Below are 15172 nucleotides of genomic sequence, written 5' to 3'. Positions count from 1 at the left end.
TCAGTGCTTCTTCCACCACTGGTCAGTCTCCAGACAGTATTATTCTGTCAGTTTTCCATTATATCAACTAAGGCTGTGGGATGAATAACTTACCCTTGCAATCACAAATTAGATTTATAACTTCAGGTGGGGTAAACGACCTGACCAAAGAGGTTCACGTCATCGATGATAACACGCTTGTAAAGTGTAGTTCATGCCGGTAAAACACGATCCGTTACCATTTGATTTGCAAAGCCGTAAATGCGCAGTTCGTTGCTGCTGAGGCCTTCAGGCTGTTTTCCCTCTCCACTCCCCCCCTCGCCTGCCTGCCTGCCTGCCTGCCTTGCAGACCGGCTCGTCGTCGACAGACACCGGCCGGTAAACTGTAGGACACGCCCCCTCCTGTCTTCCACCCACATTACTTGGATTAGAAAAAAAAGTGATTGACAAGGCGAAAGCAGCCAATCAGATGTCGCCTCGCCGTGGACGCGTGCCAAAATGTAATGTTTATGTATGCAGCGGACCAATGGGAGTGAAGTGGAGGGGGCGTGGCATTCGTTTGGAGGAAAGAGGCAAAACAATCTTTTATCCTCCTGACCGGGCGGCTTTTTGGATATCCTGGGTCGTGGTGGTGGCGGCGGTGGTGGAAAACTTTACATGTAGACTAGAATAGAGGTTAAGACACAGACAATTCCTATCAACTCGCGACAATCCTGATAAATGTATCTAACTCCAGCAATTTGCACTAAAATCTATAGAAAGCTGGTTTTCTTTCTTTAGTCTCCACTCGCCCCGTCTGAAAATGGATTCCAGATATATGTTGGAGAAGTCGTCGGTCGGAACAAGGGTCGGCGGAACGGATTTTAACTGCCGGGCCGGCCGCTCCGTGCTCCGCGACGCTCGGGTCCCCACGGTGGAAAGAAGCGGTCCCATGCCGGCGTACACACACGGGCCCGTCCTTTACAAATTTGTAATGGACGCCAGTTCAGCGGCGGACGTGAAAAGCGAAAGAAGCTCCTCAAAAGGGAATGGACTGTCTCCGGGTGGTCGAATATTGCACGACATGGAAAAAGTAAGTAGACATTTAGCCGTGCTAAGTGTGTAACGCAGGACTCCATTAGCCGGTAGTCAACTGCTCGGCTAAGTTACAATACAGATAATACCAAGCATGTAACGTGAACTTGTCATTACGCAGTATTATGATAAGTTTGACATCTTGCACGGCTCTCACGCGCCGTCATTAGGTTTTAACGGTTGAGATGTGCGACTGTGACGATCACACGAGACTCTCAGCTACTGTGTGTTGTGTTATGTACCGAGTACCGCCTTTACAACTCTCACAGCCCACTTCTGTAAAGTGTGTGTCAGTACTTTCACCGACTGCTGTCAACGCTTGTTCGTAAGTAATTACGTCGTATCCAAACGGCTTTAATGGCGGCTCATTCTGTGCGCAAAGTTTATAGAAAAGGGGGGCAGGGACTTCAAACTACTAGTCTAACCCCCTCCCCCATAACTTCAGGGTGGAGCTACAGCGGGGCTTCCTGGCTGAGATGCACGGCCCGGCTCCACACATGAAACTCACCTAGTTATAGTTTGTATAGAAGATATTTAGATATTTCTCCTGTTTTTCCCATGCATCTGATTTTTGTTTGCGTTGTGCTCTACCTTACATTGCATATATGTTTTTGCATGACTTCTTCAGCATTTAGTGGCACATTTGTGTTTCTCTTTGCAGGGCCAGTAATCAATGTAATGTAATCATGTCATATAGTTACTGATTGACTCTGCAACATCACTTAACGTGTAGATGAAGAATTTCCAGACCTACTTACGATATGGATCAGACAGCATTTTATTCAAATAAGTTTAGTGGATAGCGGAGTCTCTTTAAGTGTAATTTTAGCAATAGGTATGAACTTTAACTTTTTTTGTATGTTCTGTGAATGAACATTTGAGCTGCAAAGATTAGTCCAATCGATCGGACAGAATATTTAGTTGCAGTTAACTATGTTGATAATAGACTACAAATCATTTCAAGCAAAATTGCTCAGTGTTCTCTGGTTGCAGTTTATCAAATGTGAGGATTTGCTGCTTTTCTTTGTCAAATGTGACAGTAAATTGAAAATCCTTAGCATCTGGAATGATAGGCTCAAAAATCAAGCAAACTTAAGTTGTGAACGTGTGCGCTAAGAAACTGCAAATGCCATTTTTCACCTTTTGTTTTTCATTTTATACTCAGCAGTTAATTTATTACATATCAAATACTTGGTAGAGTAATCCATGGCAATAATAGTTGGCTGCAGCCCCCAGTTTTTTTAATCATCACATATCTCACTCAAGGAGCTTTTCCATTTTCAGTGGAGATATAAGTTTTATATCTGAAGCAAGTCAGTCAGTCAGTTCAGTCAGTCAATCAAAATAGAGAATGGTTGCTGTTACTTCTTCTGTCACCCTCACACGTTTTCTGTTTATTCATCAAGTGTTTACAGTATTACTTGGCAAGTTGTGGTCCCACTGTTACTGATGCCACATCTTAAGAAATATGTCAATAGGCAGCAGGAACAGAAATTGGTGTTTTAACCTGCTTTCATTGTGGTGGTTCTCAAGGGTTCATGTGCAGTGAAAAAGGACAATAACCTCTGGGTTATCTAAGTGAGAGGAGGAGCGATGGAAGGAGTTGCTTTCTTTTTCTTATAATTGGCTTAAATAATGATGTTTTTGCTTCATTTTCTAGACTGGCCTGGGGGACCAAAAAGACAGTGGTTCCAGTGGGATCCTGAAGAGGGCCAGCCCCACTCACTGCCCGGGCATAAATGGGCAGCTGCCAGGCGGCTTCATGCATTTGGACATCAGCAACCCAGGGAAACAGGCAGAGCTGGCCAGCAGCTTCAGGGCAGCGCAAGTGCAGAATGTACCGCCGTCAGAAAGACAATCCCTCTCCTCCTCCCATATCCCTGTCCCCAGAAACAGGTACAGAGAGGCTGCTGACATGTACAATCATGAACCCTTGCTGTGTCTTTAGCTTTGATTTATCTGTGTTTATCTGCCTTTAATGAGTGTTGCATGTTAAGTGAAAGAGACATCACAGTACCTCCAAGCAATACAGTCATTTGACGTCATTCAAACTTTGGCTCGGCATCTAAACATGAGCGCTGGGCGGATGGGCAATCACCCCATTGGATTCTGGAGGGCACAGTTAGCTATCAGGCCTATTTATGCATACTTAGCTCTAGTTTCTTTTAAACCCAGTCCAGGAGCTAATTTGACACTGAATTTGTGGTTTTTAAAAATAATCAACATGGGCAATTTTCATACTCAACTCCAAACCTGTGTTCCTTAGTCTCGAATAGAAGTGGAATTCACCCTCTGGCTACAACTGTACAGTGGTTTGGGCATGAATGGTGTGGGGGCGTACTGGTCAACTGACCACATGTTTGGTGTTCCATCCAGAATAGTTTTGAAATATGCCCTAAGAGAGCCAGAGCTTGAGATGAGGGCCAGGATTGCCCAATCACTTGACAGAAGGAAAAGAGAGAGACTGAATGAGATAGCTACAGTATGTTGGTGTTGTATACAGATAAATTAACTATGTTTGGGAACTTTTTCATACATCAGGCATTTCTCTTTCTTTCTCTTTTCACTATGGATGTATCAGCATGATTAGCTCACTGTATGTCAGGCAGAAATATTACCTTTTCTGTGTACAAGCATGTTTTGTTTGATGTTTCATGTGCCGTGCAGTTCAGGACATTCTTTGATAGTCCTTAGGCAAATGTATGTCACATACTGTACACACTGTTTCACACGGAGCAAGCAGAACATGCATCCACAAGTGCACTGATAAGTGATTATGTAACAGTAAAGAGGACTGGGAGAGGCTGCAGGCGGTGCCTAAGCACACTTTCCTTTATTTTACACAGCTATTGGTTACTGTCTGCGTCAAGTTGGCTCTTACAGAATAAGCGACTGAGCTTACAGATTAACAAAATATCCAGTGGCAGTACAGTACTATCTACAAACTTAGCAGCTCTTCATTAAATATGAATAGAGGCATTGTGAGTTTTTTTCTGAGTCACAGTATATGATCTTTAAAAAATGTTAGGATATAACAATTTTAGGTGTAATTAGATTGTAAGGTTATTTTCTAGCAAAAAACAGGAGTACAACCGCTAAGAGTGTGCTGAATAGTTGGTGTGATGTGTGAGAGGTTGTTTTGGGGTTTAAACACCACACTTGCTCCTTTCCTTCCTTCTCTCATCATCATGTGAACTTCACGTGCCGCTGGTCATGTATGATGAGGGAGTGTCTCTGGGGAGCATGCAAGACTGAACGTGCTTTAAAACTTGAGTTCGAGTGTGTGTCTGTATGCACATTTGCAGTGCAGACAGCAAAGCGGCTGTTCTCACCTCATGATCCAGGTCTCAACCAGATGTGAAACATCTCTTTTCCACTGCACATTGACGGCTATATCAGCACACTGCTACCACAATAACAATCTCTACATTGACATTACACAGCCGCTAAAAGAGGTTGCATAACATTATATAACAGTGTGGTCATATTAGCCAGGCCTCTTTGTTGCTCCATTGACCTTTTTAGATTAAGTCCCTGTCTTTACCCTCCTCAGATTGGCTTTTGTTTGCGGTTGGGCTCTCCTCCCTTCTTTCGTCATCAGCTTTCTTGCCCACAATTCACATTTTGATTTAAGCCATTTTTGTGCTCAGTCAATAAGGTGAGCTTTCTTAAACATATCCCAGCTATGTCTGCTATCCAGATGTACAGTGTGTGCACATGGTGTTCATCACAAATTTAAAAGCAGTTTGAAAAGGGATTTTAGCTGCCACATAAACCCCTTGATATTCTTTTGGTTTGAACAAAATGCAGTGATTTAACCAAGTTATGTAGTTGTATTACATCAGTACACTTTTGGGCTGCAGTGTGATGCAGCTTTTTTTCTCCAAGTGTCTTACTTACCATCCCAGTGTGTGTGTGCATTTGTGCATGCAGGTGTGACCGTGACTCTGTGCTCTGCTTTGGATAATGCCAACAAAACCATTTATTTTAATTTGCTCCATACCAGCTAAGGTAATACCACCTTTGTGTTATGGGATTAAATATGTTTAAAGAGACCATAGCCATAAACTTTACATTAAGCACTGTATCACTTGCATATTGTTTGTCAGGCACTGCATTCACACCTTGACTTGTCAGTTTGTAAATGCTGCAAAGTAGGTCACTCTCTTTTAGACAAGCCTGGGCAAAGATCTTGGAGGAAGAAAGAGGAGGAACCATTATATTCACTCGCTCACACTTGTGTATATTCATCTAAAAACACATTCAAACCTACACTATATTTGCACTCCCACCCGTCTTGTCAACTTTGCCTGTGTGTGTGTGTGTGTGTGTGTGTGTGTGTGTGTGTGTGTGTGTGTGTGTGTGTCTCTCATTCTCTCTCTCTCCCCCTTGTACTGTGCCTGATTAAGTCTCTCTTTCACTCACACCCTTACAGCACAGTTCGTTCTAACTGTCAATACTCATCAGTGTGGGATCCACCGCACTGATAACGGAACAAAGGCCAGTTTCAGTGAACAAAAAAAAAGAGGTCTGAAGAAATGAAGAGGGGAGGGGGCATTTTGTATTGATGCGAAAAGCTTTTCTTTCTTATCTGTCCTTGGTCAGGCACGCTGTCACCACAGTAGGGAAACATGAATAGAAAACACTGAGTCGGCATAAACAAGACACCGGAGCAACCAATCTGCAGTGGGGGCAGGTCGGTGGTGGAGGGGGAAGACAGCTCTGTTTTTAACATAATTACTGGCCAGCCGTTGACTCAGTCTGCTAAGAGACATCGGAAGAGTTCAGGCTAGCCAGCAGGCAGGCAGGCAGGCAGGCAGTCAACCACCTCTCCATCCCCCTTCGACCACCCCACCACCAATCCTCTTCTCCCAAAGGAGATATTACAGCCGGTTGCTGAAGGTCAGAGTCAGAAGAACAGATACCCGCCCCCACTCATGTCTGGGATGTCTAACCCCAATCCACACTGCTGACATGGCCTCCAGAGTAGAAAGCAGCCTGCTCCTCTCTCAGGTGGTTATTTTCTCTTGTATTTCCATATAAATCATATTTGCCTCTATGTATTTTCATGTCAGTGTTATCATTAGTTGCATAATTCCCTCTGAATTTCATACAGCATTTTCATCCTTCCTTGTAACCCTTTTCCCTCTTTCTTCAAGAGAGGCATTGACACAGGCAGGGGTCAAAGGTCGTCTTCAATGAATGGAGTTATGTGAGGGGAGGGAGTAGGGGGTGGGGCGGGTCAGCTCAGGACGCAAGCAGGCATCTGGCACGTCTGTTAGGTCAGCCTCAGGATCTGGGTTAGGTGCTGTGCAGACAATTTATAACCACACAAGACTCTAGCAGACAGCTCATCATCTAGCACAGCAGCTTTACTGTATCCTGCCTTAGAGGTGTGTGGAGGAGTGAGGATCTAGTATCAAAGATTTTTTTTTTTTTTTTTTAAATTGAATCTGTGTTTTCAGGGTGCAGCTTTGCAGCAGGCTCTGAATCATTCATTCTTTAACAGTAATGAGGGCCTGTGGAAGAAGCTCCGGCTAATGGGTGAAATATGTGCTTTGTGTGTGTGTGTGTGTGTGTGTGTGTGTGTGTGTGTGCGCATGTGCAATGCCCTAATGAGACATTAATCATCTACTGTTAGGCAGTAAAAAGGGAGGCAAAATCAATTTCATAAGTGTAGAGGAGAGTAGGAGGCAATGAAGGAATGTTTTCTGCAAACACACTGCTCTGTTGCAAAAGTAATGTTACATAGTCAAAGTTGGCTCCAACATATTATGCATCGATTATGTATGTTACTGCGTAATGTTCACATTCTTTTTTGTATCTGGTAGTGTACATGTAGGTTGTATACGGTACATCTGTCCTCCCGCAGGATGCCTTAGGGACACACAGAGAGAAAGAAACGCTTATCAAGAGGGAAGGAAACTCTTGTTGCGCAGCTCTGGCACCGCTGCAGTAAAATGCTTTATCGCTTGCTCACCCACTCTAATAGACACTTACATAAGGCCTCCTGTTCTGCCTCAGTAGCATTTAGAGATGCCACAGTCAACTGTCTTTCCCTCGCTTCAATCAGTCTTTCTGTCCTTCTACCCCAGCTCTTCATACCAACTGCAGCTGCTCTGTGGCTTCCCCCTCTGTGCACCAGCTTCTCCTACCACTCTCATCTTTCATCATAACGCTCCCACAGCTTTTCTCAGTCTTTCATATAACTATTATTGCCCCCTTGATATCCTTCCCTCTTTATCTTTGAGCTATTAACATGCTCATAAAAGTGCCTAAAAAGTTCCTGACTATGAAGTCAGAGTTTACTTTGGTGGTGTTGTTTATAAAGATGTCTCAGTAGTGGGGTTGATACCATTGTATATAGAGTGTAAAACAAAATTGCTCCATGGTTACAAGGTTTTTACCTGAGTCACAAACTTTTTCTAATATTGTAAAATGTCCCTGCCTCCCTTTTTTAATGTGTTTATCTGTTCCATACATCCCTTTTTCCGTTTCTCTTGGCCCTTTGCCCTCTGCCCCTTTCTCTGAAGGCCACAGGCTAAATCCTATTCAGATCCAAAGGAGATGAAGTCCTCTGAACAATGCTGGCTCTCTCTCTGCCAGGAAAGATTATTCCATACCCCTATAGAAAATAATGTCGGTTCTAATCTGCCTGTCACGTGTTTGCCTTTCTCTTTTCTTCCTGTCTTTTTTTCCTCCAACACTCATCAGAAACATGTATGTGATACTGTTTAGTTTCCACTACTTTTCAGTGGCTGTATTCATTCATAAGGCAGGAAAATGATAGCATACTCATCACTGGAATGTTCACAATGTTTCTATTGGCACTGAAATGTCAGATTCGCAGACATTGCACTCACAAGCCAAGGGTTGATTTTGGTTAGAGATATTTCTTCACTGTTGAGCAAGATCAAAGCGCCATTTTTCTTAAAATCACACAGACTGATTAGATAATACAATTAGACATTTAAACTGTAGATTCCAACAACAATGCTAATCTTGCCTGTTTTATTACTTCGCACTGTGGCAGATTAATTGGCACAACACAATAGGAAAATTTGCTGAATGTACTGCGCAATTCTCCAGTGAATTTGGCTCCCAAAAACCAGATCCTTGGTGGCTGCGAGTAAGCCTTTTAAAGTCTGAAGTAACTGTTTTCAAAATGTCCTGTAAGCTCTCAGTTTCATGGGTTTTGCTTTCTCCTGCTCTCAATCACTGCACTTATAAATATCTTCACATACAAACACACACACACACAGTTTCTTGCGCAACTCTATCATAAGTCTTCCCAGTCTGCTGATGACAAGCAGTGAAATTCAGTCCAGACTGCAAACGGAGAGAAGCCTGAGAAACGCCTAATACTTTGTACTGTGCAGAGCTGAATGGCTGTGATCGGTTTTAATGTCAGTACTTTGCTTTTGTATTAGTGCACAGCATTTAGCTGAATATGCTCTCCCTTCTCTTTCTTTGGTAGGAAACTTATTTTAGTTTTCTCTCTCAGACAGGAAATATTTAAAATACTTTATTCTTATTCAGGCTGCTTTTTCCACTTAACATTCAACCATTATTTAGTTTTATGTAGTTTATATGTTTATAATTTTGGAATATGACTACATTCTGAGTTGTCTTCTCCTCTGCTCCACCATTTCCTCTTCTCTTCCTTTTGCTGCGTCTGTAACCCATGAAACATCATGGCTACCGTCACCTCACTATGGCGATATGTAAGACATGGAAAGCACAGTGCTCGCTGAGGTTTCTGACTGCATCCTGAGAAACGTCAGATGTCCATGATCTCACTTGTAATTAAAGGATTATCGACTGCCCTGTCTTTTAGTTTAGCTGTGGAAGAGAGCTGTGCTGAACTTCTGGCATTCCAATTGATTTTGTGTTGACACAGTTAAGTAATGTGGGCTCTGACTTTTCAAAATGCCTGGGCCTGCAAGGGATTGGGTAAATCAAAGTGTGAATAAAAAGCCTAAAGCACTGCATAGATTGAACAGCTGCTTTACAGCTAGCAACTTAATTAAAATACATGTAAAAGATTCAGCTTAAAGAAACAATTTTAAACAGCATGCCACACCCAGGCTGCTAAAACCAGCGGGCCCAGTCTCTCATGAGCTCCTAGAAACCCCCTATGCTCTGTGTGTGTGTTTAAGTTTGTCTAGATATGCACATCCTTAACAATAGAGCTGTGTGTGCCGGGATAATGACTTCTCCTCATGCCCTCTAACAAATGGTGCTGGAAGACAAAACAAGCAATCAAGGAGCTCTAGGAGTGAAGAGATTAGTCTGTTTTCCTTTTTTTGTTATCCAATTTTTCATTTTCTCTCTCATATACACACACTTTCATTCTTTTGCCATAGTGAGGTAGTAGCTGTTGTCCTCAATCATCAGAGTGTTTGCTATGCCCTGCCGAGCCACTCGGCACATAAATATCGACCATATCTTATATGCACAAAGTCACACACCCCATAAGTACATACTGTATGTGATGTTCATGAGCGTGAAAACTAAGACCTGAAAAATTCGCTTAAATTCATTTATTCACTTAATTTTCTTTTTAACCTTGTTAATACTGCTTTATTTGCACTTATGTCTAGTTTAAGATTATTACAGAAGGGATGAACAAATGGAACAGATTAACTTTACATCCCTCAAGTGTAATTAGGTCAGCTCTAGTCTTACACTGGTCTTCAGTTTTACCATAGTTAATATTAAAAAGATATTAAAAAGTCATAAATATCATGTGTATGGCCATGAAAAGGTGTTTTGGCTAAGAGAGGTTTTTTGAGCCGAGTAGTCTCTTTAAACAGGAGCAAACACACACCCCTGGACTCCTGTGACTGCTGCCAAGATAACGTGGAGATTTCCGGCCTGGGGAGAGGTAGAAAGTATCCCTGCTTAATTTTAGTGGTGGTGGCTTCCAGCACCAACATGCCACTGCACAAAGCATTGAGTGTGTGAAGCTGTTCAGTCAGGTGCAGAGTAGAGCACTGATCACTGCCCAAATAACCCCAAGAACTCTTGTAGCTGTTCCAGGGCATGGGAATACTGAGAGATTTTCACAATCTGGTAATTTTCACTCTTCTCTGATGGGCTGCATTTCCACCCACGCTTGGGTTTCATCCAGAGACACGAATGTTCAGTTTTTTTTTCTTGTGTTTAGTTGCTATACAATAGACAGTGGTGCGGTCTATCCGAGCCTGACATATGCCATGAGGTTTGTCTTGCTTGTGATTTATGCAAAGGGCAAAGCTGATCTCCGGTGTCTCGTCTAACAGCTTTTGCTTTTCCTCGCTCCTGTCGGATCTGCCTCAATCCGGTTTAGACCAAGAATCAACACTGGTCACAATATATATATATATATATATATGTACATATATATATATAGTCACTTGTGTTTTCACTGTGTTTTGTTCACCATAATTACACCATGAGGAAACGATGGAGGAACAAGGGCAGGAGAGATACAGAGACAAAGAACGAGAGAGAGGAAGGGAGAGGCATAGAGAACCTTAAGAATAATAATACCAGTAAATGAAAAATTTGTGCCAGCCACCTCCTTCAAACTATTACTGCTTATGTAGCATCAAGGTATCACACTTTTGGAAGAATCAACCTGTTCCACAGCCTTGCCCTATCTAGAAAGTCTTTCATTAAAAAAACTAAAGCTCAATTTGGCCTTATTAAAAATTCTTATCTTTCCACTATTGTCTTTATATCCGTTAATCAAGAAGAAGCTAAAGTACACAAAGAAATCCCTCACAAACATGTTGCTCTACAGATTTGAACAGGCCCTTTTGTTTTAGATTTAACAGTGTGCTACTATTAACATATGGCACACATTACACAGTTACAGGAAATGTAAACAAGATGTTGGTTGTAGCAAATGAGCTATAACTAAGTGTCAACAATATCTTCCTATAACGTTGTCAGACAGACACAGAGACAAAAGAGGGAGGTGGAACAGGGAAAAGTAAGTGCATCAGAGATGTAGATGCACCAAAGGGGGCTTGGGGTGCCAAGTATGTGCATGTCTGCATGTTTTGAGTGTGTGAATGAATGAGGCATAGTGGTATGTTGGTATTTCTGAAGCTGGATCTGATTTAAGCCTCCGAAGCCTCGCTAGCATTAACACAAGGCTCCTGTCTACTGTCCAAACAGCACTACTTGACCTTTTAACCTGCCTAACTGTAACTGTCCTAATTGGCTGCTTTTTATCTGCTGATATTTAAGATTAATAAAGATCAACGATTAATGTAATTAGTTAGGTTACTAAATTATCCATTGATTTATTGCATAACATTTAGATAGAAACCTTTGTAACTCTTAAATTTGTCTGCTCATTCATGACCTTTGGAACAGCAGTTGGCCACAAAATAATCCCAGTTAAAGGTCCACTTACTCACTTGTTTCTAGAACTTTTGACAATATGACATGGTCTTAATCAGTGGATTGAAATGACTCAGTTGCCATAGAACTGTGTGTTTTTTCTACAACATTTCATAGTCAGCAATTCAAGATTTTGCAACAGAAAACTGAATGTGTGTGTGTGTTTGGTTGTCTGTGTCTATGCATCTGAGATTTAAGCGCCTTGGCTACGGACAGGACTGACTGTTGGACAGAAAAACACTTCAGTCACACAAGGCATGACTCTCCTTGAGCCAGGGCTGCTAGCTGTGTCTGGCAAGCTCTCCCATCTGTTTGTTTGTCTGTTCAGGAGAAAGAGTCTGCCCCAATCTGACCATTGCCCGGGTTCGACTGTGTTAAAAACTGCTCGACACTCACAGAGGGAACTGACCATTTGCATCCAACAAGCAGTCATTTTCATACTGTTTAGTGAAGCTCAGCCATCATATTTCAACATGTTTATAAATGGTAAATGGTTAAAAAAAAAAAAAAAACTAACAGCAGGGTCCTGAGTCAGGGCTTAATATTGTCTCAGGTGTCACATGGAAAAGCAGCTCTCTGTCTGAGAGTAGACGCTCTGTTTTATCATCATCATCTCTCCAGTGTTTCCATGATGTGCTCTTATTGCCTCCATTCGTCTTATTAACTATCCCATTGCTGGCGCTGCAGGGTGATAGAGAGGCCATTTTCTTATCCTTATTCCCAATAGTGTCACTTCCCTCCCGCTGTAGGATGTTGAAATACTGATAATTTGGAGAGAGGTGAATGGCTTTTGCAGGCACTGGGCCAGAATATCCTCTGGGAGACTTACATTTTTAAAGATGTGGTTTATAGTATTGTTTTTTACTTATTTATTTATTTTTGCAATATCAATCTGTATCCAGTACGGTGTGATGGGACCAGTGTGGGGATGAGTATAGGGCGATACACAAGGGCTTCTTAGTTACTTAAGGATCTGTCATATTCTATTAGTAGTTATGCGGACACATGGTAATTATATATGGTTGTAAAATTCTACTTTGGGCCTGTAAATGGACCAAATAATTTTTTTCATCCGATCTGTTCAGCGTGCAAATAAAAGCAATAATAACTTGTGTTGGCAGGCTTTGGTCCACTGGAAAAGCTATGTCAAAGTCTGAGTGTGCTGTTGAGAAATGTCTCCTTACAGTAGACTAGTTTTTTCACCAGCAGGCAAATGCAAATACTGTTTAGTACACTTTCTGTTAAACGTCTGCTTCAATTTCTCTTTTTAATTCAGATAGCATGTTTTTAATTAGGTGTTAAGACTCAGTCAGTTGACATGTTTGAAATGCCCCAATAGAAGCTATAGACACTGGATTTAAATCAGAGATGTTGTAGGTGCATGATAAGTGCGTCAGACCTTTGAGACACTGAGGTGCTAGGTGGACAGATCTGCTTTAGTTCATAGCTTGTGATGAAGCAGCTCAGGCACTGCGTATTTAAGTTGAAGTAATAGTGTGAGCTGCTTTATTCGCACAGTCAGTCCCTCTCAGTCATTGTTAGAAAATCAAACTATTCATGTTCTTGTACCCTTTTTATCCTTTATGCTGTTATTATGCTACACTTCGCAGTGTACAGGGAGAAGTACATAAAATCAACATGTAGGCTTTGAGTGTTTGAAAGTGAAAGTTTTTTTTTGTTCAGTTGTTTTGCTTCAAATATTTTTTATCAATATTTATTTCTGCACAGCTTACAACAGTGGTATCTTATGCACTAGAGCTGTAGCACAGTGCCTGCCTCTGTGTATTCTCTTTCACACACACTCTTACAACAAAAACCACAAGTGCTAGCTGTTATGAATATAAACAAAACACTGCTTTCTTGGGGTTGCATTTTCTTCTGGCACCACATGTCTGGGTGGGAGGAGTCCTGAGAAGATTCAGCTCATCCATAGGCCTCTTCACACTCCCTCAAAGTCTGCAGCCATGATTCCACTATACTTGTCGACACTTTTAGCACTTTCTCCTGAGCTGCAGCTCTCTCACTTTCTCTTTCTAGAAAAAGATACTGATCAGTTTATTTTGCTGGCTAGGGTCTTTGTCTGTCTGATGCTGCCCTGCAGATATTTGGCTTCATGGGAGTAAGTAGAGCAGAGTGGCTTTGGAACAGCATTAGTTTGCTTTTGCAAAACACAGGAAACCAGGCAAAGGCCTGCTCTGGCTTGTGATGGCAGAAGGGCAAATCTCAAGAGCAGGCGAGAGAGGGAGTGGGAAGTAAAGAATGAGGAACAAAATAAGAGTATGAGTGCTGCAGAAAGAGAACTGACCACTTTGGGGCTCTCCAACATTTTAATATGTGTTACAAGTTTCAAAATGTGTTTCTTTCTGTTTACTTTGGTGCCTATCTTCTCTCTCTATCTCTTCTTGCCTGTTTTACCTCGGAATTGTATATCAAACCACAGTATGTGTAGTTCATTCATATCTTCTGCTCCTTTCTCTTGTTCAAATCAGATCGAAAGAGGCTGAGTTGATGATGTGCAGAAATAACTGTTCTTACTCGATTTGATCTGGTTTCCCTTAATATCCGCAACAGGCAGTTCAGTTGTTCTTAAGGCTCATGGGATGACATGTCTCTGTGATTCTGGAGAATCAAAACCTCAGTTTAACCCAGAGTGGTTTGGATTATTTAGATTAATGTGACTGTATGTTGAATTGGAATAAAACTGTTTTTCAGGAAGAACGTAAAAAACAAAACAAAAAACAAAATGCTCGGCTGACTTCTCTGGCTCATTGCATCAACTCATGACTCAAATGAAAAACGACAAGGTTTTTGATAAGGAAGCAGTGTTTTCAGGCAGAAGAGCCTATCTTGTTTGCTTGCCTCAGTAGAGGAGGGGGAAAAAATACTAAGGCCACTACTTAAGAAAGACTGCCCTGCATTCCCCTAGCAACAACATTGTTATTGGAGGGGGCTGACAGAAGTTGCAAGGGAAGTTGCTATAGCTACAAGTTAATCTTTTTGTGTAGCCTTAAGTGACAGTGGGGTAACAAAGTAAGCTACCGGTAGTTGTTCACCAGTTTGCCCAGAGACCCCAAAGCATTAGAGGAATTATGTATTGGTTAAAAATTGCCAGACTATGCACTGAATGTTCCAACTGTAGATTAATTGTAATTTCTTACACATATTGTCATGTGTTTAATATATTAGATGTGCAAGCAATGTTTTCATGATATAATGCCTTAAAGTGAGGTAGCAGTAGTTACCTCAAATGCAATCAAGTTAGCAAAGACTTATTGAGGATTTTTTGTTGGCTAAACCCAGGAGAAGGCATTTAAGTGTAATGTTCAACCTGTGTTCCCAGCACTGGGCTGACCTGTGTGGGGCTCATACTGCAAATCTAATGACCCGCAATTTCCCCATGTCTAGCTGTTTCCACAAGACGTGGGCATGGCATGCAAGTCAAGCAGTGCGTCACGATCTAGTCTGTCGTCAGCCAGTTAATTGCTGGTGCTGTGTCAACATTTTCTCACTGTGGCAACGTGCGTTACGAGCACGGCTCCGACCTGGAGGTAGGATGTCCGTATAGGTTACTCCACACAGGATAACCTTTTTTCACTGATGTTTGACGTGTGTGCTGTCAAAGTTGACTGTGTGCATGTTTATATAATTCTGTCTGTATAGAGCAGAGATGGGGAGTCAGACACCACAGAGGGAATCATGCCTTTTTCTCTGTGTCTATCCTATC

General features: G+C 41.9%; 1 protein-coding gene across 3 annotated transcripts in view; it reads left to right on the top strand.

The window, feature by feature from the left end:
* The first annotated feature begins 555 nt into the window (after positions 1-555).
* The window catches only part of slc2a4rg (SLC2A4 regulator), a 40519-nt gene continuing 25902 nt past the window's right edge, over positions 556-15172 (top strand). For 2 of the 3 annotated variants that reach the window (XR_007813419.1, XM_018685972.2), the window contains exons 1-2: positions 556-1051; positions 2714-2949. Coding sequence is in view for 2 of the 3 variants with exons in the window: in XM_018685972.2 (XP_018541488.1) it covers positions 782-1051; positions 2714-2949 (506 nt within the window). In the remaining variant the exon portion in view is untranslated. The remainder of the gene's footprint in view (positions 1052-2713; positions 2950-15172) is intronic. The other variant, XM_018685973.2, reaches the window with a different exon arrangement.

The sequence above is a fragment of the Lates calcarifer genome, linkage group LG6, assembly GCF_001640805.2.
Source record: "Lates calcarifer isolate ASB-BC8 linkage group LG6, TLL_Latcal_v3, whole genome shotgun sequence".
Lineage (NCBI taxonomy): Eukaryota > Metazoa > Chordata > Actinopteri > Centropomidae > Lates > Lates calcarifer.
This window is presented reverse-complemented; position numbering and strand designations above follow the sequence as displayed.